This window comes from Rhincodon typus, chromosome 30, assembly GCF_021869965.1.
Source record: "Rhincodon typus isolate 14 chromosome 30, sRhiTyp1.1, whole genome shotgun sequence".
Lineage (NCBI taxonomy): Eukaryota > Metazoa > Chordata > Chondrichthyes > Orectolobiformes > Rhincodontidae > Rhincodon > Rhincodon typus.
In genome coordinates, this window is record NC_063361.1 from 19665918 (window position 1) to 19691222 (window position 25305).

At 40.1% G+C, this 25305-nt stretch overlaps 1 protein-coding gene across 1 annotated transcript; it reads left to right on the top strand.

Moving 5' to 3' along the window:
- The first annotated feature begins 9310 nt into the window (after positions 1-9310).
- On the top strand, positions 9311-24464 carry LOC109925607 (beta-1,4 N-acetylgalactosaminyltransferase 2-like). Its single transcript, XM_048614406.1, has 5 exons — positions 9311-9315; positions 10527-10724; positions 16328-16456; positions 23980-24086; positions 24178-24464. Exons 1-5 carry the CDS (start codon positions 9311-9313, stop codon positions 24462-24464), a joined length of 726 nt encoding a protein of 241 aa, XP_048470363.1.
- The last annotated feature ends 841 nt before the right edge of the window (positions 24465-25305 follow it).

Here is a 25305-nt window from a genome sequence, read left to right on the forward strand (position 1 = left end):
TTTTTCTTACTGTTTCTTTGAAGCCTGGGCTTCTTCCATGAACAAATTCAATGTTCCTGTGTATTTCTCTTTTATCCTGCTTGAATTCTGTCTCTACGGCATCATTACTGGCATTTCTTATCAAAAAGCCTGACACATGAGTGACTTCCTGTGCCTTGTTTTGTGTACTATGCATTCACACCAATGTTTGCAGGTCATTGCTTTGATCTTAAGCGTTTGTTTTGTCACTGCTTTATTGAACCGGATTTGTTTTATGTGCAACTTGTTCCACATTTTTCTGTAAGCTAGCAATCTTTTTATTGGATTGTTAATATAGAACTTATAGCTCATCCTGCTTCCTTTCTTTGTCCTCCAGCTTTGCATTCACCTTTTGTGGGCTGAGCAGAGATATGCCTTAAAGACTTCTTCATCTCAGAGATGGTACTCTCAAGTTTGGATTTATCTTGACCTCTTGTTCAGCCTCCCGTTCTTGGACTTGCATTTTTTCTCCATAGTAAAGAGCTCTCACAGAAACATTGAAAATAGGAACAGGAATAGGCCATTCAGCCATTGGAGCCTGCTCCACCATTCAATATGAGCATGGTTGATCATTCAACTCAATACACTGTTCCTGCTTTCTCCATATACCCGTTGATCCCTTTAGCCCTAAGAATTATGTCTAATTCCTTCTTGAAAACACTCAATATGTTGGTCTCAATGACTTTCTGTGGTAGGAGATTCTACAGGCTCATCACTCTCTATGTGAGAAATTTCTCCTCATCTCAATACTGAATGGCTTATCCCATAACCTCAGACTGTGACCCTGGTTCTTGGCTTCCCGGTCATTAGGATCACCCTTCCTTCATTTATCCTGTCTAGTTCTGATAGAATTTAATCGGTTTCTATCATTCTTCTAAACTGTGGTGGATATAGTCCAAACAGATTCAAACTCTCTTCATGCGTCACTCCTGCTATCCTGGAAATCCGTCTGGTAAACCTTTGTTGCATTTTTTCCATAGCCAGAACATTGTTCCTCAGAAAAGGTGACTAAAGTGGCACACAATACATCTGGCATGGTCTCACCAAACCTTTGTACAATCTCAGCAAGATATCCCTGATCAAAAACAAAGTTGCTGGAAAAGCTGAGCAGGTCTGGCAGCATCTGTGGAGGAGAAAACAGATTAACGTTTCGGGTCCAGTGACCCTTCCTCAGAACTGATAGTGGCTGGGAAAATGTCAGTTTATATGCAGAAAATAGGGAGGTGGGTGGGGTAGGGAGTAAACGATAGGATAGAGCCCAAAGAGAGAGATAGACAGTTGGACAGACAAAGGAGTTGCTAACGATCAGGCTGGGAGGGTGAGTAGTTGTTAATGGGGACTGTTAGTGACTAACAACAGGGGGCGTGTAATGGCAGGCTATGTAGTAACAAGGCCTGGTGTGTGGGGTAGGGGGCTGGGACATGGGAGAGTTTAGGCTCTAAAATTATTGAACTCAATATTGAGTCCGGAGGGCTGTAGGGTCCCCAAGTGGAAAATGAGGTGTTGTTCCTCCAGCTTGCGTTGGGCTTCACTGGAACACTGCAGCAAGCCAGAGACAGAGATGTTGGCCAGGGAGCAGGGTGGTGCATTGAAGTGATAGGCAGCAGGTAGTTCAGGGTCTTTTCTGTGAAGCGGTCACCAAGTCTATGCTTCGTTTCCCCAATGTAGAGGAGACCACATTGTGAGCAGCGAATGCAGTAGACCAGATTCTGGGGAGTGCAGGTGAAGTGTTGCTTCACCTGGAAGGTATGTTTGGTATCTCTGTCTAAGGCTTGCTGCAGTGTTCCAGAAAAACTCAGTGCAAGCTGGAAGAACTTTCCGCTTGGGGATCCTGCAGCCCTCTGGACTCAATATCGAGTTCAATAATTTTAGGGCCTGAATTCTCCCATGTCCTAGCCCCTACTCCACACACACCAGGCCTTGTTAACTCATAGCCTGCCATTATATACTACCTATTGTTAGTCACTAACAGTCCCCATTAACAGCTATTTACCTTCCTAGCCAGATTGTTATCAACTCCTTTGTCTATTCAACTGCTCTTCTCTCTCTTCGGGCTGTATCCTATTGTTTACTCCCTACCCCATCCTCCTCCCTATTTTCTGCATATACACCAACATTTTCCTGGTTACAATTAGTTCTGAGGAAGGGCCACCAGACCCGAAATGTTAACTCTGATTTTTTCTTCACAGATGCTGCCAAGTCCTGCTGAGCTTTTCCAGCCACTTCTGTTTTTGTTACCTGTCTTTGTTGACCCAGTTTAGCAGAAAACTCAGACCAGACTTCTGTATTTATCAAGAATTATCATTTAATACATATAAACAGATTCTAGCTACTGGTAAACAACTGTAAACCGTCGACATTTAACTCCACCAGTTACATCTCCAACCCCCTTTATAAAACTCGCCCTTTGCATTCCTAAAGACAGGTACAGACAGAGAGGAAAACAAAATGTTACGGGTGGAGGGAAAAACTGAGAACTGTCCAGAGGGTTCACTAACAAAATAATTTTGCTTAACAGCACCTGTTATCCTTCAGTGTCTTTTTTCCAAGCACTTTTCACTTCCTTGCAGGAGGCACAGAGCAACAGTTTCACAGATTATAAGTCTCTGACTTATTGGTGAAAAGCAAAAGCTTACAACTGCTGGTGAGGGGAAATAATCAGGTTTTCTTCAAGCTTCAGGCATTTTCTGCACACCACCTCTCCTTTCAGAGGTTTACAGGCTTCCAGCCATATCGCTCACACCCATAAGCTGTTTAGCTACCCAGGAGCCATTCACATTGATATTGGCAGGCTATTTGCTTCTGCGATTGACAAGAGGCACAAACAAATCAGCGACATGCTGCCGGCCAAATTTCACTTTTCATACTCCTGAAGCCAGCCCACCAGCCTCCCCATTATTTGAACAAAACAGCTGTATAAACACCACCTATAATGAGTTTATGTAACTTGGTTTTTAAAAATTCCGAAACCCTTTCCAAAATCATTACTTTTTAAACAGTCATTCTCCCCATAAAAGAAGCAGAAAAATATAAAGATCGGGTGTTTATAGGTGTTCGACTCTTTTTGAAGAAAGCTGTTCTCCTAATACAGAATTAGATGTCTGAGTTCTTCACTTCCTCAGCTTAACCAATTCTTTCACAATTCTCGACGATGAGAGTCATACCTTTTTGCAAGTAGGGGCACGTGTTAGAAAAATCTGTTTGACTCAATGCTGTAGGATCAAAACTTCTAAGCACCATTTCAATGTCCGATAGTATAATGGAGCAGATTTCTGGAAGATATTTGAATTACAGAATACTGAGGGGCCTGAATAGAGTGGACATGGAGAAGGCTTTCCCACAAGTAGAAGAGGACCCGAGGGCACAGTCTCAGAGTGAAGGGCCGACCCTTTAGGACTGAGATAAGGAGGAATTTCTTCAGCCAGAGGGTGTTGAGTCTGTGGAACACATTGCCGCAGAAGGCTGTGGAGGGCAAGTCATTGAGTATATTAAGACAGAGACAGATAGCTTCTTGATTAGTAAGGAGAGAAAACAGGAGACTGGTGTTGAGAAACATATTATTCAAGATCGAGTGGCAGATCAGACTCCTTGGGCCAAATGGCCTAATTCTGCTTCTCTCTCTTATGTTCTTATGTGTCAGTCTGGATATTCAGCCACACATTGCCCATTTCTCAAGTATATTATGGTCTCTTAAATGATTTAAGTTCTTTATGAATTATCTCACCCTTAAATATCCAGTTTATTGGCGGAACTGATTGGTAGGTAAGGGTGTGTGATTCTACCGTTTACTCTCTAATCTCTAATTTATCATAAATAAGCCTATGTTATGCCAGGACAGCTCAGCCATGTGGAATGGCCATTCCTTGGCAAGCAGGGAGTCATAAACACTTCACATGATCTAGATCAGCACTCAAACAGATAGTGTCAGGCTGCAAAAACCCCGAGTTCTGGGTTCTGGAGATCACAAAGTGACTGGAGTCAATGCAAGATAGAGGTCTAGGTGGACAGTACTTGTAGTGAAATAATCATACCATAGGATAGGGCATGCAGTCTGATAGGGAATGGTTGACCACCAAGCAGTTCAAGAAACCTAGGCAGATACAGGAGCTAGTGCAGGAGTCCACCAGTTGATTTTGCTCACTGAACAGTTTCTGATCTGGATCACGATGAGGACAATAGTTTCTTAAAGGTGTGCAGTCACAGTCAAGTCTACGGAACTGCAGGTAGCTCAGCTTTACAGGAGGAAAGCGAGAAGACAGGACGAACAGTAGTGATGGAGGATTCACAGAATTATTATGGCACAGAAGCAGGCTATTTGGCCTTTCGTGTTTGCAATGGTTCCATTGCATAGTGTCCATCTCCTCAGGGAGGGTGATCAGCTAGAGGACATGGTCCATATTGATACCAGTGACACAAATAGGAAGGAAGATATGGTCAGCAGTCAGAACATAGGGAACTAGGTAGAAAATAAGCATACAGGACCTCAAAATATTAATCTCAGGATTATTCCCAATGCTATTTGCAAAGGAATATAGAAATAGGAGGATAAGACAGATGAATGCGAAGATGGAAAGATGATACAGGAGGCAAGGCTCTAGTTTCCTGTGACACTGGAGAGAGTCAAAAGCCGTACAAGCCAGACAGGTTGCATCTGAACAATGATAGGACTGAGTTCTTTACCGGGCATTTCATTTGGGCTGCTAAGGATGACCTAAGCTAAATCAGCAGGGGTGTGGAAATCAAGGACGTACTATCAGACAGGAATAAGAAAAAGGTAAAGTTGCCAATGTCCCAGTGAACTATTAAGGCTGTTCTCTCATTAGAGAGAGACAACTGGTAGTGGTTAAATCTGAGGGTCACCACACCTCAGGCAAAAGGCAAGGTTGAGAAGGAGGGACCTCAGTAATAATCTCAGCTGATGCAGGAATTGAACCCAGGTTGCTGGCATCACTCTGCATTGCAAACCAGCTGTGACTAGCAACTAACGTAAAATCAAAAATCAATAAATCATAAAAGGAGAAGTTGGGCTGATCATACATGGAAGCAGTGGGCAAGACTAAGGTTTTAATGAAATACTTTGCATCTGTGTTTACAAAGGAAGCAGGTGCTACCCAGACCAATGTTTGAGGAGGAAATTAAAAGGGTTCAAAACTGCTAAGGAGAAGATATTGGATAAACTGCTTGTACTTAAATCTGACAAGGCAACAGGAATGGATATGACACATCCAAGGATACTGAAAGAAGTCAGAGTTGAAATACTAGAAGTACTGGGCATAATTTTTCGGTTTTCCCTAGATTCAGGGCGGTGCCAGAGGACTGGAGAATAGGAAATAAACGTGTTAAAAAAAAGAATGTGAGGATAAGCCCAGCAAATACAACCTGTTTAATTTACTGTCAGGAGTGGGGAAACCTCCAGAAACAATAATTCAGCATAGAATTAATATTCACAAGGACAATGGTACTCACTTATAAAAGGATCGAGGACATGAGGGCATAGCTTTAAAGAAATTTTCTAAAGAAACTAATGCAAAGTGAGCATATATATGTTATCACCCTGCAAATAGTTGAATTCTGGAATTCACTGCCTAGAGGTGTAATGAAGGCAGCTTCAGTCAAGGTATTCAAAAGAGCAACAGATGAAGATTGACTAGATACAAACTGCAGAATTATGGGAAGTGGCGGAAGAATGACACTAAGTCATAATGCTCATTTGGAGAACTGGTACAAAGTCAATGGACCGAATGGCCTCCTTCAGCTAATTTAGGAGATGGAACCATCCTGACAAGCATTTCAAAACCAGGCACCAACATTAGCAGCCACTCAACACTGTATTTGCAGAAAGGGGCACAATATCTGCTTCAACTCCTCTATAAAAAATAGGTTTCCCTTAAAGCAGTTAGTTCCAGAAGATTATTATAATTAAGGAAATCTTTAAAGAGACCCTCCCCCTGTTATTTGCACATTTTTCTAAAATATTTCCAGTGATTTTATATCTGTTGCTTTCTTTGGATGGCTGTTCCACATACTGATAATGTTTTGAGCGAAGTTCCTGTTAGCAATTCCAAAAATAGCTTATCCTAGTGGAATCTGTCTTTGTCAACATCAGTGATCCTGCAGTTACTTGGCGGCCTTGTTTCTTATTCAGTGAAAATGATGTGTTTATAAGAAGTGTGTTGATGAGAAAAATACAGCTAATGTATGTCATTAAGGTTACCTATAAAATTAATTCATGTTAAGCTATAAGTCTAGTTTGTCTGCTTTCCTAATTTGACTAAGGGTTTAGTGTGATGTAAAAAATCTGTAAAAAACTTACTTTCCTTACAGACAAGAAAATGGAAGAGAGATTTGACAGAGGTATTCAAAATCCTTAATAAATTTGGTTTTAAGTAACTAAGGAGAAGTGTCTTTCACACAGGAAAAGTCGTTAATCTGAGGATAGAAAATGTAAAAGAAAAATGACCAGTGATGCCATGATGAAAATATTGAAATGGTGTGTTATTATGGTTTGGAGCATATTTTCCTGAACAAGTGCTAGTAGCAGATGCAATAACTTTCAAAAACACATTGGGTAAATACCTGAAAAGTAAAAGGTCCAGAATAATGGGTATAACAGGGTTTAGGGCTTATTTGGAAAGCTCTTTCAAATAATAAGTATATGAAGTAATCATCCTCCTTTTGAATTATATCACTTTTTGATGCTATTAATGGTGCTGTTTCTACTATTGGTTTTGATTTTTTTTTCTATTGGCTCTGTATGGAGGGGCTAGGAAAAGTATATTAAAGGTACAAGCTAAGTTTAGATCCCATCTTCCTTGCATTAAGCTTTCAAGTATTGGTTAGACAGCACTGGATTACTGCCGATAACAATGTGTAGAGCTGGAAAGCTAACATTTTGGGTCTGGACTCTTCTTCAGAAATTTCGGGTCCAGACCCGAAACGTCAGCTTTCCTTCTCCTCTGATGCTGCTTGGCCTGCTGTGTTCATCCAGCTCTACACCTTGTTATCTCAGATTCTCCAGCATCGGCAGTTCCTACTATCACTGGAGTACTGCATACAGTTTTGCTCCCGTGCTTGAAGAAGAATGTAATTGCATTGGAAGAAGTTCAGAGAAAGTTCACTTGATTAACTCCAGAGATGAAAGGCTTGTCTTATGTGAAGAAATTGAGCAGTTTAGACCTCTACACGCTAGGGTTTAGAAGGATGGGAGGCAATCTAAATAAAGTATATAAGATGCTGAAGGGGATTGACATAGTAGATGTAGAGCAGATAATTCCCCTTGTGAGACAATCTGAAACAAGACGTCATAGTTTCAGATAATGGGTGGCAAATTTTAAAAAGAGATGAGAAGGAATTACTTCTCTCAAGGAGTCATCAATCTGTGGAATTCATTCCCCCATAATGTGGTCTGTGCTGGGACGTCAGAGACAAAGTTTTTAGTTATAAATCGAAAAAAACTGAACAATTAGGAATAGTACTGAGATAGTAAGAACTGCAGATGCTGGAGAATCTGAGATAACAAGGTGTAGAGCTGGATGAACACAGCAGGCCAAGCAGCATCATAGGAGCAGGAAGGCTGACGTTTCGGGCCTAGACAGCCTTCCTGCTCCTATGATGCTGTTTGGCTGCTGTGTTCATCCACCTCTACACCTTGTTATCTCAGGAATAGTACTGAGTCAGCTCTACTGTAAGGAGTTATGGATTATGGGGAGCAGGGTTGGAAAGTGAAGTCCAAAGTGAGATGAGAGTAGCCATGATCACATTAAGTGGCAGAGCTGAATTGTTTACACCTGTTTCTAGTTCTTGTGTTCTGAGTTGGACAATACTGGTAGGAGCAATTATAACCCAACATGCTCTAAAAGTGGTAAAGTTTAAGGTGCGATCTTAAATGGCATGTTCAAAATTCTGAGGGCTTTGGTAGAGTAAAAATGGAGAAATTGTTTTCACTGACACACACATACTAATTGACAAAGAAACAGCGGAGAGATTAGGAAACTTAGTTTTTAGCAGGCTGTTGTTCAGCCTACAATGGACTGCTTGAAAACATGTAGATTCAACAGTATTTTTCAAAAGGGAATTGGATATTTGTAGGCCATGCCACAGAAAAAATAAGTTCCATGCAAAGGCAATTTGCTTGCCACAAATGATAAGCCCATCTGAAACTCAGCCAGAAGAAATGATGCATAAAGGTTGGTTGTGAACACGGAGAGAATTGGGAACTTTTTGGCTTGGTGAAAATGCAAAGAAGGAAGGATGCCTCCAATATCTGTGGCAAAGAATTCCCACTACTCATTGGAACATGGGTGGATTTAACACTTTTCTGTCGTGCAAATGTCTGAAGACAGGAAGCAAGCAGTCAGAGTTAGTTGAGGCCAGTTAGCTCCTTCCCTGAGATGTGAGTTAGGAAGCTTGGTATGAAAACACTCCCACTCCTTTTTCTGTTAGTCTCCTTGCATTGGCCTCAATAGTGTCTAAGATTTGAGTTATTTTACTTGTTCATGAGATCTGAGTGTCAGTGGCTGGGCCAGCATCTATTGTCCATCAGTAATTGTCTGGAGGACAGTTAAATGTCAATCACATTGCTGTGGGGCCCAGACTCAAATGTAAGCCAGACTAGGCAAAGATGGAAGATTGCCTTGGCAGACCTAGAATCACTGATCCAGTTTAAGCGTGCCTCCTACAGGAGTTCTGGAACCTATATGAACAGAGCAAGCAACTGTTTCCTCAATCCATCTAATTGAAGAACATTCAATCTGGCACTGGGCTAGATTTTCACTGTGGGTTTTTCAACCCAACTTTCAGAATCAATGGTGCACAAGAAACTGATCTAATGTGAGGAGCAGTCACACGTCGTGACTTTTCTTTATGAACAGTTAATGGCTAGAGCAAGAGGTCCCCATCAAACTCATTGTAGCAGACTGGTTCCTGAAGCTGGGGATGGCAGTGCAATCATAAGTCTCTAAACTTGATTGCAGCAGAAGGTAAGAAAGAGAGAAGCTTTTCAAATGGGGGTGCCCCATTTCCAACTTATTTAAGGTTTGAATAACAATGATTTCTGCACTATTGCTGTGTAGTGGGAGTGTGGTGAGGAGGACTTTTAAACCTGCCTGTGATGTTAGTTTAAGTGCCCCTTCCTCAGTCTGTCTCTGAAAGGCTACTTCCTGGCAGCTAACCTGGTACCCATTGTTTGTGAGTATAGAATACAGTCAGTGTCATTTAATTTGCCCTACATGGGATCGGCTATACAATGCATATGGCAGATACCACGACCATCCTCAATCCCATCTCTGTGAAAATGGCGTAAGGATAAGATGGAACCAGGGATCCAGCACAGAGACTGTCTGTCCTATTTGTAGTGCCTATTCCAGCTGTAATCTCTGTCCAGTGGGGCCGAAAATTCAAACCCATTGAGTCAAAACCAGAAAGATTAAGTTGGAATATTTAATTCAGCACATAGACTAAAATAAGAAGAATGAAATTTTAAAAGAAAGCTAAATAGACAAATTATTTTTTAAAAATAAGTTTTTAATCCATCAACAATAATTTAAATTGGTTGGAATGACACTTCACACTTGTAAAAGTACATTTTTGCTCTCGCATTCATTGTTTGCCAGGAGTTAAACTGACTGCAGCTATGCTTGAATGCATAGGCCATAACTTTATCTGCTATTTAACCAGTGTCTTATATATAAGTATTGCAATGTCATGCCTTTCATGTGTTTTAATGTCAAATCTCAGGGCTGCATGTCCATGTAGGGAAGCTTGTGGCGGTCGAGGGCATTGAAAGCAGCATCTTGTTGGTTTCCACATTTAATTATTCATGTGCAGATGCCGGAAGTTGCATATACTGCCCCCGGTAGAGACCATGGAGTTTTGAACTGAGTTTGACTGTTTCCTCTACAAGCATAAACACCAAACAGCTTTATTTGAGTTATTGTTTGCAGAAGCAAACTCAAGATTGTAATTGCTCCTTATTAATACTGGATGATGATAGCATCACTGTCATTCCTATTGGAGAACTCATAGCAATGTTTCCAACGAGAATATCTGTTTCATTACCTAATTAGTCCAGACCAACAACACCCCAAACAGGTATTCATGCAGGCAAATAATATCCTGAGTTTTCTAATTTGGCAATGCAAAAGATAATCTTAAAATGTGCATGTAGTAAAAAAGAGGGCTGTGCATAGTTCACACATTCGGTGGTATTCATGTTGGGTTGACAAACACATATATGGCACAACTGTTCAGATTCCAAAATCCCTGTTTTAGACTATTTTGAAACTGTTTAGGCAGTTAATAAAGCTAACTGTGGAACATGAATTATACATTTCCCTGAAACCTATCCTTTGCCATTAAGCTAAAATCTCTCTTAATTCTAATAAACGAAAGGATAATAATATGAAATTCCAACTAACCAATGTCCATACAATAAAATTCAATTAATTCCGAAGGATTTGAAATTACTTTGTTCAAATATTTTGTTCCTAACTTTATCTATTTTCTTTCAGCATGTACTTCAGAACTTCTTACAAAATCATAGTGATTTTAGTGGTGATGCTATTGGCTGTGATACATTTTTATATGAAAAGTAATCCTTTAAAGAATGTACTTCTATTCATGAAAATTGAGAAGCCAATTGATAATTGGCACATGAACGTCAAGTCACCAGAAAACCTAACCTTTCTGTCACCATACAGAGGAAGCTGGTAAGCCGAGTTGTTAAAAAAAAAATTTAAAATTTAATTCTGTTCCAGAAATGTTGAAATGTGTTCTTAATTATGTCTTTGAAATAACTAAAAACCATTGTTTTACATCCAGATGTTTCACGTTACCTTTATTTAAAACAGAAAATTGACAGCATAATATCTATGAAGACCACATAAGGACTTAAAATTGTTGGTGATTCCCACCTCTGTTCCAAACTTCAGACTTATCTAGTTTGTGTGGCAGGTTGGCGATCCTGAGAATTCTCCCTGGATATTATGTGAATGAGCGAAGAGTCTTCAAGGCTGCCACTGCCAATAACAGTGCACACCTGCTCAAAAGCAATCTGTCGACCCAATTCAACTGCAGATCAATGCCTTTCTTAGGATAGGCCTTTCCTTTGCCTGCTGTCGCTTATCTAACCCAAATGGACAACTGACTCACAATGTCAAGTCTAAGCTTGTCTTTGGGAAGCAGTCTGTGCAATGCAATTAACAAAACAACGTTGAGACAGGGCAAAGGTTAGTAAGGAAAGGTGGTTAGACAAAGCAAAAACATTGTGGTTGTCAAACTGATGTGTGGTACTGAATAGAAAGGATCAGGAGGTATGTACCACTCAATAGTAAACAAAGTATTGATAAGTAGCTGTTTTAGAACAGTATTAAAGGCCTAAAAGTATAAAGTTAAATATCAATACTTTATAAAAAAGAACAAGATAACGCATTGACCACAGGAGCCATAGGTCACATAGGAACTCTAAAGTTTATTTATTTGATGCAATTGACTCCAAAGGGATATGACTCACAAGATAACCCTTCTTGATCCAGAGTCAACAATTCAGGTTTCATGTTTAAAAGAGTAACCAATAACTGCCTAGAACATCCAGCTGATAACCATAAAGGACATAAAAATGTACTATATCTGTCTTAATTTTGAGAAATGCCTTTGGAAACATATTTTTGTTTAATCATGGGCCATTTCTTAAATGTGTGTGTTCTTGCTATAAGGGAGAAATACACAAGATGTTACTAAACTTGGAACAAGTTGAAATAATTTTTAAAAAAATTGGCAACACATAAAAATATAGTGGTACTGGTAACATAGCATAGCCTAAGAAAAAATGAGAAGAAATAATGAAAAAAATATAAATGCTAGTCATAAAGTGGTTCATTATTATTTTGGGATAGCAAATGTAAATGTGCTACATCCAATAAAAACAAATCATATGTATCAATACTACGAAGTACTCCTGGCATCTCCGCACCCTTTCACTGTGTAATTAAGTGATTTTTCAACTCCTGGTGTATTAACTGAAGGAGTTGAAATGGCCATATTGATGGTGATAAACATCTACAGTAATTACTGTAAACAGTTAACACTTGTATCCATTTGTGTTGTGTAAGGCAGTAAGTAAATAGTAAAGTACATAATGCACATCGTAGTTGGCTTTGATTCTGCTTCATGATACATGGGCTGGATCTATATTTTAATAGGTCACTTAACAACAATTCAAATGTCACTGGCTTGCAGCTCAAGAGTCAATTTGTAGTCAGACAAAAGCGGAGCAGATGGCTGCTAGCAGTTGTAGGATTGATCAACTCTGCAATCCATGCTGTGGGAAAGGTTTGGCCTGATAAAAAGTTGTGATTGCCATTGATACCTGTGGGTGGAGGAAGGAAAATTCAAAACAGTATTCGTTTAGTGCAGTTTAAAAATGTTGGAATTCAAAGAGATTTGGGTCAGTGGCTTACCTGAAATTGTGACAGCAATGAGACTCTTGCAACAAGTTTCAGGAAGTCTTAGGAATGCAATCTCAAGAGAAGAGATTGAACCACTAGAATGTGAGCAGGTATTCAGGCAAGTTAATGGTGAAATAGATTTCAGGGGATTCTGGGCTAGATCTTTGAAAGTGAAGAATTGAAATCCATTGAGAAAGTGAAAAGAATTAGATCAGATTTTGTGACTTCTGGTGTTGTTAACATCTGGGTCAATTGCTGAGAAATGTATTAGAGCTGTCTTGACCATATCTTCTATTTGATGCAGACTGTGGGGCTTCTGACTACAGTTTGGTAATTAGTTGTGCCATTTGATAGTAAACTTTATTTTGTTTGTTCCAACCATGGGATTTTGAGTTTTTACTATCTTTGCAAGTACCTGGCATTTCAAACAGTCTGTTTTTAAAAGAAAGGTTATTGGTCCCGAACCAGCTCATGACATTATTGTTTCAGAGATAGTAGGAACTGCAGATGCTGGAGAATCTGAGATAACAAGGTGTAGAGCTGGATGAACACAGCAGGCCAAGCAGCATCATAGGAGCAGGAAGGCTGACGTTTCGGGCCTAGACCCTTCTTCACAACTTTTTTTTTGTTGAACACCATTCACATTCAAGACTTGTTTCTGGGAAATTATATTCATTGAATGAAGGCAAATATGACTGGTACAAGCATTGTAAACCTACGGTAGAAAGGGACAATAAGATGGTAGAATTATCAGCACCATAATTAAGTCAGCGAAGGGTCTAGGCCCGAAACGTTAGCCTTCCTGAAGTAGCGTCAACTACTTCTCTGGGCAAGGAATTCCATAGATTAACAACCCTCTGGGTAAAGAAATTCCTTCTCAATTCAGTCCTAAATCTGCTCCCTCTAATCATGAGGCTATGCCCTCTTGTCCTAGCTTCACCTGCCAGTGGAAACATCCTCTCTACTTCTATCTTATCTATTCCCTTCATAATTTTATATGTTTCTATAAGATCCCCCCTCAATCTTCTGAATTCCAATGAATATAATCCCAATCTACTCAGTCTCTCCTCATAAGCCAACCCCCTCACATCCGGAATCAACCTAGTGAACCTCCTTTGCACCCCCTCCAGTGCCAATACATCCTTTCTCAAGTAAGGAGACCAAAACTGCACACTGTACTCCAGGTGTGGCCTCACCAGCACCTTGTACAGCTGCAACATAACCTCTCTGCTTTTAATTTCAATCCCTTTAGCAATGAAGGACAAAATTCCATTTGCCTTCCTAATTACTTGTTGTACCTGCAGACCTACCTTCTGTGGTTCATGCACAAGGACACCCAGGTCCCTCTGCATAGCAGCATGCTACAACTTTTACCATTTAAATAATAATCCTTTTTACTATTACTCCTACCAAAATGTATGACTTCACATTTATTTACATTGTATTCCATCTGCCAGACCTTTGCCCACTCACTCAATGTATCTATGTTCCTCTGCAAAGTTTCACAGTCCTCTGCACACTTTGCTCTGCCACTCATCTTAGTGTCATCTGCAAACTTTGACACCCTACATGTGGTCCCCAACTCCAAATTCAACAGTGTAGTCGTCTTCCATAAATGACAGTAAGGAGATTAGGGGGTCATGAACCAACAACAACATCTAAAATCAACTGTGTCCTTGAGGAAGAAATATCCAAGAGATATAAGATCATCCAGTGGAGAGATTATCCACAGTTCAGTACCAGGGTCAAAAGTCTGCAAGCAAAAGTTTACCATTGTGCCAAACCTGAACAGAGAGAATTCTATCTAAACCAATTGCATTTGTAAAGTCAGAGACTTGGGGAAAGATAGGATATTCATAAATGTAATTTAGTATAATGGGTTGACTGTAGGGACAAACAGCTTGGGGGAAGATGTTGTAATAAGTAATTGCTCTGAGGCTGGCATGGTGGCTCAATGGCTCGCACTGCTGCCTCACAGTGCCAGGGACGCAGTCTTGATTCCAGCCTCAGGCAATGGCCTGTGTGGAGGTTGCTTGTTCTCCCCATGTCTGCGTGGGTTTCCTCCAGGTGCTCCAGTTTCCTCCCACAGTCCTAAGATGTGCAGGTTAGGTGGATTGCCCATAGCATCCTGGGATGTGCAAGCTAGGTCGATCAACCATGGGAAATGCAGGATTACAGGGATGGGGTGGGTCTGGGTGGGATGTTCTCCAGAGGGTCAATGTGGACTCAATGGGCCAAATGGCCTGCTTCCACATTGTAGGATTTTATGAAAGAGTTAATGTTCATGTTACAATTGCTCCACCCATTCTACTGATGTCACACATAGTCTGGGGATTGAGACAAGAAGCTCTATTCTAGCTTTTGGAGGGAGTAGTTCTTTGTCACCAATGGCCTAATGTCCTGGTAATTATGCCTTACAAAATGTAGTGGACTGATTGCTGTCATACAATGCATCTTGTGAGCACGAACAGCGCCTTTTCTGTAGACACTCTACAGTGGTGCATTCTCTTTCACAATTCATGAGATAGGTCCAAGACAAAGCAAAGATATTAGAGGTTTGGTGGCAGTCAATCACCTCAAACAGTCCTTAACCAGTGCCACATATTGCTAGAGGTAGTGAGTATCACAACAGGCCAGCAGTGATCATCAGGCAAAATACCACAAGATGAATTCAATAGTTGGACACACAGCCAAACACCGAATAATTATGCAAACCAAGATAATGGATCATACCTGGCTTGCCAGTTCGCCTCCATCATTGAGGTTTGGAGACACCAGGCTTCAACTTAACAAAGGTGTAACACAGGGAGCACCCTCGCCACAGCCTTTGCGCCAAGCTCCTATCATAATGCTGAACAAATCACCTACTCCTGTGTCTTCTTGTGAGGATCAGGTGATAATTTCTGCAAAGGCAGGAGCTCACCTTAACATCTCCAACTACACTCCAGATTACTGCCAGACATTTTACTATAAAAATCTTTAGAAAAATATAAAAATTAGCTTACTTGGATCAGGATGCTTGGCATTTTAAATAATGCCATTGCAAGGCCTGTCTTTTCCCTTTCATGCCATGACTGAACAAAACTGATTGTGCCCGTACATTCATAGCCCAAATTTGTACATACTATTAACTATTCTGTTCAGACATGTTGTGGCACAGCTCAAGAGCAGGTGGGAAATGAACTACACCGTCAGAGGTAGGGACACTACCTCTGAGCCACAAGAAGTCAGAAGTAAATCTTGGTATCACAACAACTAGCTGGTTGTGTGAAATACATCACATTAGAGAAGCAACAAATCAAAATCAGATTAGGAACAAATCAACGTCTTCCACCACCACAAAGGGAATGCAGCTGCATGCATCCATATCCTCCGGCAAAACCACATGGTCCATGCCAGCCAGCAGTGCTTCATGCCCCCATTTAATGCAGGCTGTTTGCCTGTCGTCGACGGGCTCCTGAAATTTTTTGCTAATCGGTTTATTGAAAAGTTGTTATTCCTACTCTTTGAGTTTACAATAAATAGTTTAATAACAAATGGAAAAAATTAAAGCCCTGTATTGTATGTACTTAATCAGTGCTTTTGTGACTCAACCTTACATTCTTGTCTATTCAAGAGTTAAGGGACAAAATGGAAGAAAGGAACTCAAAACACTTGCCAATATATGAAGTTTTTAATTATTTTGATTGAAACTAATACATTTCTAAGTTAGTTTGACAAAGATCATAGCGATGAATGAGTGGATTTATCTTGTGAATCAAAGTAATGGAATGTGCATTGAATAGCATTATAGTATTAACACAGATTATAGAATAAATACCTTTTACTTGTCACTCTGGCTAACATCAACTTCAAATCCTCTACAGGTTAAATGGCAGCAATAATTGCAGCTGTAACATTGGGGCACTATTGCCTTTAACAAAGTCTTATGATCCGAAAGACCTGTTAGCAATCAAAAAGAGGAGAAAACAACAGTATGAACAACACAGAAAAAGGTATCTAATTTTGAAAACAATAATATTTGAATAGTAAATTGTACAAATGTTATGAAGGTTTATGATATTAGTAACATTATTGTTTGGAAACTTAAGCTTGACGTGTAACTCCTTTTGTATGGATTAAGAAGGGAAGGTCTCAGTACCACTTTGAGTTCTGTAAATGGGGAAGCAGTGTTTAAAAATGTACTTGCATGCATTTTAAAGAAGATAACATCAAATGAATTCAGAAATTCACCAAGGAGAACCTTAAATGCAGCCACGTCTATGATCAAGGAATTTTTAAGTGGACCAGGTGACCATCCATTAATGTCTGACTATCTGAAAGGGTACTGTTGATAGTAAAAGGGTTGAATATTTAATAATAATACTTGAAAACACTTCAGCTAGCTCTTGTATTGTGTATTTACTTTTTTTTTTCCTTTTGTGTATAATAAACTTTGATGTTCTTCTTATGACACAGAAACAGCAAGCCAAACCAAATCAGCCTCACTATCACTGGATTCACAACATAGTGAAATTAAAACATTTAATAACCCTCCAAACCACCCAATTATTCCTAACTAAATTTTTGAGTAATAAATCTTAGACACTAAATTTATAACTTAAACAAAAATTTACAATTCATTCTTAATAATGTAACATTAGCAGACCAGATAATCAATGAGGTAATCTGATTAATAATTATGAGCAAAAGCCCAATTTTCTTTATCATAACTCCCATTGACACACAGAGAAACTGAAAAAACGGACACAGTTAAAAGATAAATTAGAAATGAAAATAAAAGCATGTAATTTACCACTTTATTAAACTGTTTCAAACAATTGATACCAGGTCTTCATGAAGTCCTTAGATAATGGGTAGTTCACTGGCAAATGGAACTGTATATCACGCTTAATTTCCAAAGTCACCAGTTAATTAAACAGCTTCAGCGAGTTCTAGAAGTATGTACATACATAATCCCTAGATTACTACCTGAGCCGTGAGAAAATTTACACAGGTCAACAAGATTTAAGAGGTAAACACATAGCTCAAAGGTTGGCATGGGAGAAGTGGTTTTGAGTTCTTGGAACAGTGGCATTAGTACTGGGAAAGAAGGGAGCTGTTCTTATGGGACGGGCTCCGCTTGAATCATGTTAGGATCAGATTCCTTGCAAATTGCATAACAAGGGCTGTGGGTAGGAGTTTGAACTAAATATTGGGGGGGATGGGTTCAGTTATATAAAAAATTATGGAAAACAATAAAGGGGCGGGACGGTTCAACAAGGATTAAAATTTCCAGAACAAGGAATAGGACAGAGAGTATGGAAAGGTTCAGGAATCTAACATCAGGCATAGCAGGTAAGTGACAACTATGAGAAGGGGAAGCAGTCAACACAGGACTGAGGTAGTTATACTTAAATGTGCACAACATACAAAGCAAAGTATATGAGCTTGTAGCACAGATTGGAATTGGTGGGTGCGATGTTGTGGGTATCACAGAGATGTGGCTGCATGGGAATCAGGGCTGGAAACAAATATCCAAGGATATACATCCTATTGAGAGGACAGGCCGATGGGCAGAATGGCGGGGTTGTCTTGTTAGTAAGAAATGAAATTAAACCGACAGCAAGAAATTATATAGAGTTAGTAAGAGTCAAATCTATGTGGGTAGAGTTGAGGAATTGCAAGGGAGAAAAGGGCCCTCATGGGAGTTCTGGTCAGACCTCCTAGCAGTAGTTAGGATATGGGGAAGAAAATAAATCAGGAGATAGAAAAGGCACGTAAGAAAGGTACTATCATAATAATCATGGAGGACTTAAATATGTAGGTGGACTGGGAAAATCAGGGTGGTAGTGGATCTCAAGAAAAGGGATTCATGGAATGTCTACGAGATGTTTTTTTTTGGAGCAGCTTGTGGTAGAGCCCACTAGGAAACAAGCAATTCTTGATCAGTGAGGCACAGCAGAAATTCATCCCAAGGAAGATATAATATGTAAGGGCAGAATGAGGCAATCATGGCTTACAAGGAAAATCAGGAATAGCACAAATGCAAAAGACAAAATAAACAATTTTGTGAAGATTCGTAGGAAGCCAGGGATTGGGAAGCCTTTAAAAACCAACAGACGATAGCTAAACAAGCAATTGGGTGCTGAAATTTGACAGTAAGTTAGCTATTAATAAAAAGAAGATTTTAAGAGTCTTTTAGACACACAAGAGGTTAGAGGAGGCAAAACTGGATATTGGACCATTGAAATGTGAGGCTGGAGAAGTAGTAATGGGAACAAGGAAATGATGGATGAACTGAATAGGTACTTTGAATCAGTTTTCATAGCAGAAGGCACCAGAAACCTATCAGAACTTCAAGAGTCAGGGCAGAGGTAAGTGTAGTGGCCATCACTAAGAAGAAGGTGCTGGGGAAGCAGAAAGTTCCAAAGGGAGATAAATCACTCGGACCAGATGGGCTACACCTCAGGGTTATGAAGAAGATATCTAAGGAGATTGTAGAGGCATTGGTGGTGATCTTTCAGAAATCATTGAAGTCAGGGAGGGTGCTAGAGGAATGGAAAATGATGAATGTAGACCCCTGTTTGAGAAGGGAGGGAAGCTGAAAACAGGAAACTATAAGCCGCTTAGCCCACCCTCAGACATTGGTACAATTTAACAGTCCATTATTAAGGATGAGATTGCAGAGTATTTGGAAGTGCATGGTAAAATAGGGCTAAGTCATACCTGACAAAACTGTTAGAATTCTTTGAGGAGGTAACAAGCAAGTTAGACAAAGGAGAACCAGTGGACATGATCTATTTGGATTTCCAAAAGGCCTTGACAAGGTGCCGCACAGGAAGCTACTAAATAAGATAATAGCCCATGGTGTTAGGAACAAGTTACTGGCCTGGATAGAAGATTGGCTGACTAGCAGAAGGCAGAGAGTGGAAATAAAAGGGTCTTTTTCAGGATGGCATCCGGTAACTAGTGGAGCTCTGCAGGGGTCAATGTTGGGACCACAACTGTTCATATTATACATTAACGATCTGGACAAAGGAACTGAGGGTGTTGTTGCTAATTTTGCAGATGACACAGAGATAGGTGGAGGGTTAGTTGGTGTTGAGGAAATGGGAAGGATCCAGAAGCACTTGGACAGGCTGGGTGAGTGAACAAAGAAGTAACAGATCAAATATAATGTGGTAAAGTATGAGGTGTATATTTTGGGAGGGAGAATAGAGGCTCAGACTATTTTCCACATGGGGAAAGGCTTTGGAAATCTGAAGCACAAAGGGACTTGGGGGTCCTAGTTTAGGATTCTCTTAAGGTTAGCATGCAGGTTGAGCTACCAGTTAGGAAGGCAAATGCAATGTTTACATTTATTTCAAGACAGTTGGAATGCAAGAACAGAGTTGTAGTGTTGAGGCTGTATAAAAGCCCCAGTCAGACCACATTTGAAATATTGTGCGCAGTTTTGGGCCCCATATCTAAGTAAGAATATGCTGGCATTGGAGGGGGCCCAATGGAGTTTTACTAAAAGGATTCTGGGATAATGGGCTTATCATATGAGCAGCAGTTAAGGAATCTGAGTCTGTACTGTTTAGAAGGATGAGGGCAGATCTGATTGAAACATACAGAATACTGAGAGTAGATAGTGGATAGAGTACTGGATAGAGTAGATGTGGAGAAGAGGTTTCCACTCGTAGGACAGTACATAATTCATGGAAATTTGCATCACATATAGATAGGTTGGTTAAGAAGGCATTTAGCACATTTGCCTTCATTGCTCAGAAATTTGCATATAGGAGTTGGGAGGTTACATTGAAGTTGTAGAGGATGTTGGTGAGGCCTCTTCTGGAGTACTGTGTCCAGTTTTGGTTGCCTTGTTTTGGAAGGATATTATTAAGCTGGAGAAGGTTCAGAAGAAATTTACCAGGATGTTGCTGGGAAAGGAGGGTTTGAGTTATAAGGAGAGGCTGGGACATTTTTCACTGAAGTGTAGGAGATTAAGGGGTGACATTATAGAGGTTTATAAAGTCATGAGGGTTATAAATAAGGTGAATGGAAAGTGCCTTTCTCCTCGGGTAGGGGATTTCATGACAGGGGGCATATTTTTAAGGTGAGAGGGGAAAGATATTAAAAAGACATGAGGAGCAACTTTTTTACACAGAGAGTGGTTGTTGTGTGGAATGAACTTCCAGAGGAAATGATGGATATGAGTACAGTTACAACATTTAAAATACAATTGGATAAGTATATGAATAAGAACTAAGAAAACAAAAGAATGAAGACAGATGTTTTCTGTTAAAAACTGGCCTGAAAAGATAATGCAATTTAATTACTGGCCTAAGGGCATTATAGATGTATCAGCAGGGCCAAGTGCAGGCAGGTGGGACTAGTTTAGTTTGGGAACATTTTGGCATGGACTGGTTAGACCAAACGGTCTGTTTCAGTGCTGTATGACTCTATGACCCTATGACTCTTAGAACCAAGGGCACAGAGTGAAGAGATGAACATTTAGAACTGAGATAAGGAGGAATTTCTTCAGCCAGAGGATGGTGAATCCGTGGAACTCATTGCTGCAGAGGGCTGTAGAGGCCAAGTCATTGAGTGTATTTAAGACAGAGATAGATAGCTTCTTGGTTAGTAAAGGGATCAAGGGGTACAGGAGAAAGCAGAAGAATGGGGTTGGGAAATATATCAGCCATGATTGAATGGTGGATAAGATTGAGTGGCTGAATGGTCTAATTCTGTTCCTGTATCTTATGGTCTTATGGACTTATATTTCTTACAGGCTGGGATTCTTCTCTCAGAACATTCGACAATTCACTAACTGGAAAGAGACTAGGAGTGAGAAAAATCAAGCAGTACCGTCTCTAGAATTCTCCAAAAATATCACCTTGCCACCAAACTGGTTCTTCCTTGATTGACCAATTCAACAAGGTGCCAGCCTTGAGCAGAGCAATAGCTCATTGCTGATTCAACTCTAGTGCCCTTAGATCAGTAATTAAATTGCATTATCTTTCCAGGCCAGTTTTTAACAAAAAAAAACATTTGTCTTCATTCTCTTATTTTTTAAAAAAAGCTGTTGTTCAAATTAAAAATTCAATTCTTATTTTCAAATCACAGCTCCAAACCAAAAAATGAGAAAAGTAAAACAGAAATAGTGATAGTCTCTACATTGTTTTATTAAAAGTACATTGACGGTTTCTCGAGAATATATTCAGTGACTGATCACCACAGTAAGCAAGTTGCAAAAATAAAATTTATAGTCCATCAAACTGGTTTCACTCTGGGATCTGGCTTATCCAGTATTGCAATCAGCTATGATCATAACACGAAGCACAGTTGATTCCTCAAAATGATAGAATCATACAGCACAGAAGAGACCTTTTGGCCCATTGAGTCTGTATTGCCAAACTACTCTAAACTTATGCTAATCCCACTTTCCAGCACTAGGCCCACAGTCTTGAATGTTATGACACTTCAAGTGCTTATCCAAGTACTTTTTAAAGATTGTGGAGCTTATCCACCTCTACAACCCTCCTACACAGCGCATTCCAGTCCCCCAACACCCTCTGGATGAAATGATTTATCCTCAACTCCCCTCTAAATCTTTTGACTTTCCCCTTAAAAGTGTGCCCTCTTGTTATTGACCCTTCAACTAAGGAGGAACAGCTGCGTTTTATCCTCCCTGCCCATGTCCCCTCATAATATTATACACTTCTATCAGGTCCCTCCTCAACCTTCTCTGCTCCATAGAAAATAATTTGAGCTTATCCAGCTCACTTCATAGCTAAAATGCTCCATCCCAGGCAGCATCCCGGTGAATCAACTCTGCACCATTTCCAGTGCAATCACTTCCTTCTTTTATCGTGCAGTGACTAGAACTGCATACATTATTCCGGTTGTGACCTAACTGAAGTGCTGTACAGATCTAACATAACCTACCTACTGTTATAATCAATGCCATGACTACACAGGAGTTTCACATGCCTTCTTAACTACCTTATTAACCTATCCTGCCACCATCAGGGTTTTGTGGTCAAACATCCCAAGATCCCTCTGGTGGAGTTGTGGATAGTGTAGAGGGTTGTTGTAGGTTGCAATGGGACATTGACAGGAAGCAGAGCTGAGCAAAGAAGTGGCAGATGGAATTCAACCTGGAAAAGGGTGAAGTGATTCATTTTGGAAGGTCGAATTTGAATGCAGAATACAGGGTTAATGGCAGGATCCTTGGCAGTGTGGAGGAATAGAGGGATCATGCGGTCCACGTCCATAAATCCCTCAAAGTTGTCACCCAAGTTGATAGGGTTGTTAAGAAGGTGTATGGTATGTTGGCTTTCATTGGCAGGGGAATTGAGTTTAAGAACTGTGAGGTTATGCTGCAGCGCTATAAAACCCTGGTTAGACGACACTTGGAATATCGTGTTCAGTTCTGGTCGCCTCATTATAGGAAGGATATGGAAGCTTTAGAGAGGGTGCAGAGGAGATTTACCAGGATGCTGCCTGGACTGGAGAGCAGGTCTTATGAGGAAAGATTGAGGGAGCTAGGGCTTTTTTCATTGAAGCGAAGAAGGATGAGAGGTGACTTGATAGAGGTGTACAAGATGATGAGAGGCATAGATAGAGTGGATAGCCAGAAACTTTTTCCCAGGGCAGAAATGACTATTATGAGGGGGCACAATTTTAAGGTGATTGGAGGAAGTTATAGGGGAGAGGTCAGAGATAGGTTCATGACACAGAGAGTGGTGGATGTGTGGAATGTGCTGCCGGTGGTGGTAGTGGAGTCAGATACTTTAGAGACTTTTATGTGACTCTTGGATAGGCACATGGAGGATAGTAAAATGTAGGGTATGCAGGGTAGTTTGATATTAGAGTAGGATAATAGGTTCGTACAATATCGTGGGCCAGAGGGCTTGTACTGTTCTATGTTCTACTTTCTCTCAGCTTCCTAGTGTCATATTTTTCATCGAGTATTCCCTTATCTTGTTAATTCTTCAAAAGTAGATCACCTCATATATATCAAAGTTAAAATCCATCTGCCACTGATCTGCCCATCTGACCAATCTATTTATATCCTCCTGTAACCTAAGATCTTCTTCCTCACCGCCAACCTCCTGTTGGACTATAACCTGGTGTTGTGTGATTTCTGAATTTGTTTGATGTTCATACATTACCTAGTCAATCTAACATAGTGGGCAGTTTTAGTATTTGCACAAATTACTTAATTGCCCTTTTCATTAGTGTTTTAACCAACTTTTTGTTTTGTGTTCCTTTAATGTGTATAAATTTACTTTGGTTTAGAACAGCATTTTAAACTTAATCCAGTTTTAACTGGATATTCAGGTTAATCGGGTTTGTTGCAGACAAAATGAGTTAGAGTACACTCACTACATGGTATATAAAGGGCCATCTTGTGATCGTGGTAGTTTCCCTACCTGTGGGTGAAGAGGCACAGGTACAAGTCCCATCTACTCCAGAGGTACATTGTAATGCATTTGAACAGGTTGACTACAAATATCTAAGTGGTAGAAAATTAATTATTTTTACACAGGACTGAATCACCATTGAAGAAAATAATCACATCCCAACCTAATTCTCCACTAAGCTATCCCATCCATGGAGTTGAAGTAATGCCACTACAGTCAATTGTCATTCCAGGTGAGAATATCCAACTTAAGTTCTAGGAAAGCAATGAATGTTATTCATTTTCACTTCCACATTTTGTATAAAACACAATCTCTTCTTTCAGGTTTGGGTGTGTTTGCATTCAATCGACAGGACTATAAGGTGGGTGCATCTCCGTTTCTTCCAAGTTTTTGTTGGTCTGAAACCATGCCTGGCAACAGTTCCACTGGTACAGATAGACTTCCTGCACTATGTTCGAGCTGCTCGTCTGTACCTGGGAGACCAACAGGGCTGTGGAGCCAGCGTGACTCAGTGGTGGCACTTTTACTTCAGCGTCAGAAGATAGTGGGCCCTTGTCTCATTCCAGAATCTGAGGAAGTAAACAAGGCCAATGCTACAGTGTACTACTGAAAGAGTCAGAGATACTGCCTTTTAGTTGAGATTAGATTCTATTCCTCAATTAAAGTCACTATTTCACCAAGAGCAGAATCATCCAATATTTGAATTAATTAAATAAATAAAATGAAGTGTGGATGAGAATTTGATGATAAAAATTTAAATGTTCTATAGTCAAACTGTCATTTCAACCCTATTCACTTCGCAAGCCTACCGGATGAGTCCAAACAATAATTTGCCTAACTCCCTTGCAAAACTTGTTTTGTATTCAACTAAAAATATCAGCAAGGGAACAACATACTGTTGCATATAAATTCTTGAAAGTCTAAAATCACAATTAGCAGTATTAACAGCAAAGACTCAATGCATTTATCCTTTGCCATTCCTTTATCAGATTTTAATGTATGTGTCTTGATTCTCCCCAGTTAAATCTGATTATTACTTTTAAATGAATTAGACTGCACCCACTAAGTGGTACATAAAGGACTCTCTTTAGTGTCCCTACCCCTAGGCCTAGAGGCCCAGGTACAAATCCCACCAGCTAATTTTGTATTAATTTTATATTGCTTTTCTTTCTTCCTGTTCCTTCTCTCTCTCTCTTTCTTTCTACTTCGCTCCCTGTCTCTCTTTCTCACTCCTCCTCCCGTTCGGGCTCCCTCATCTCCATGGTGTCAAATTGACACACTTGACAAAGAAAGACTATAACCAAATCATACTGAAATAACTCCACAGAGGCTGGTATCCCACCATCAAGTTACCTTTATATACACATGAACTATCCTTTACTTTAATATTGCCTCTTCAGAGTCAGCTATCAGAGTGGAAGTTTCACTGACCCTCCCCTTTTTATCTGTCA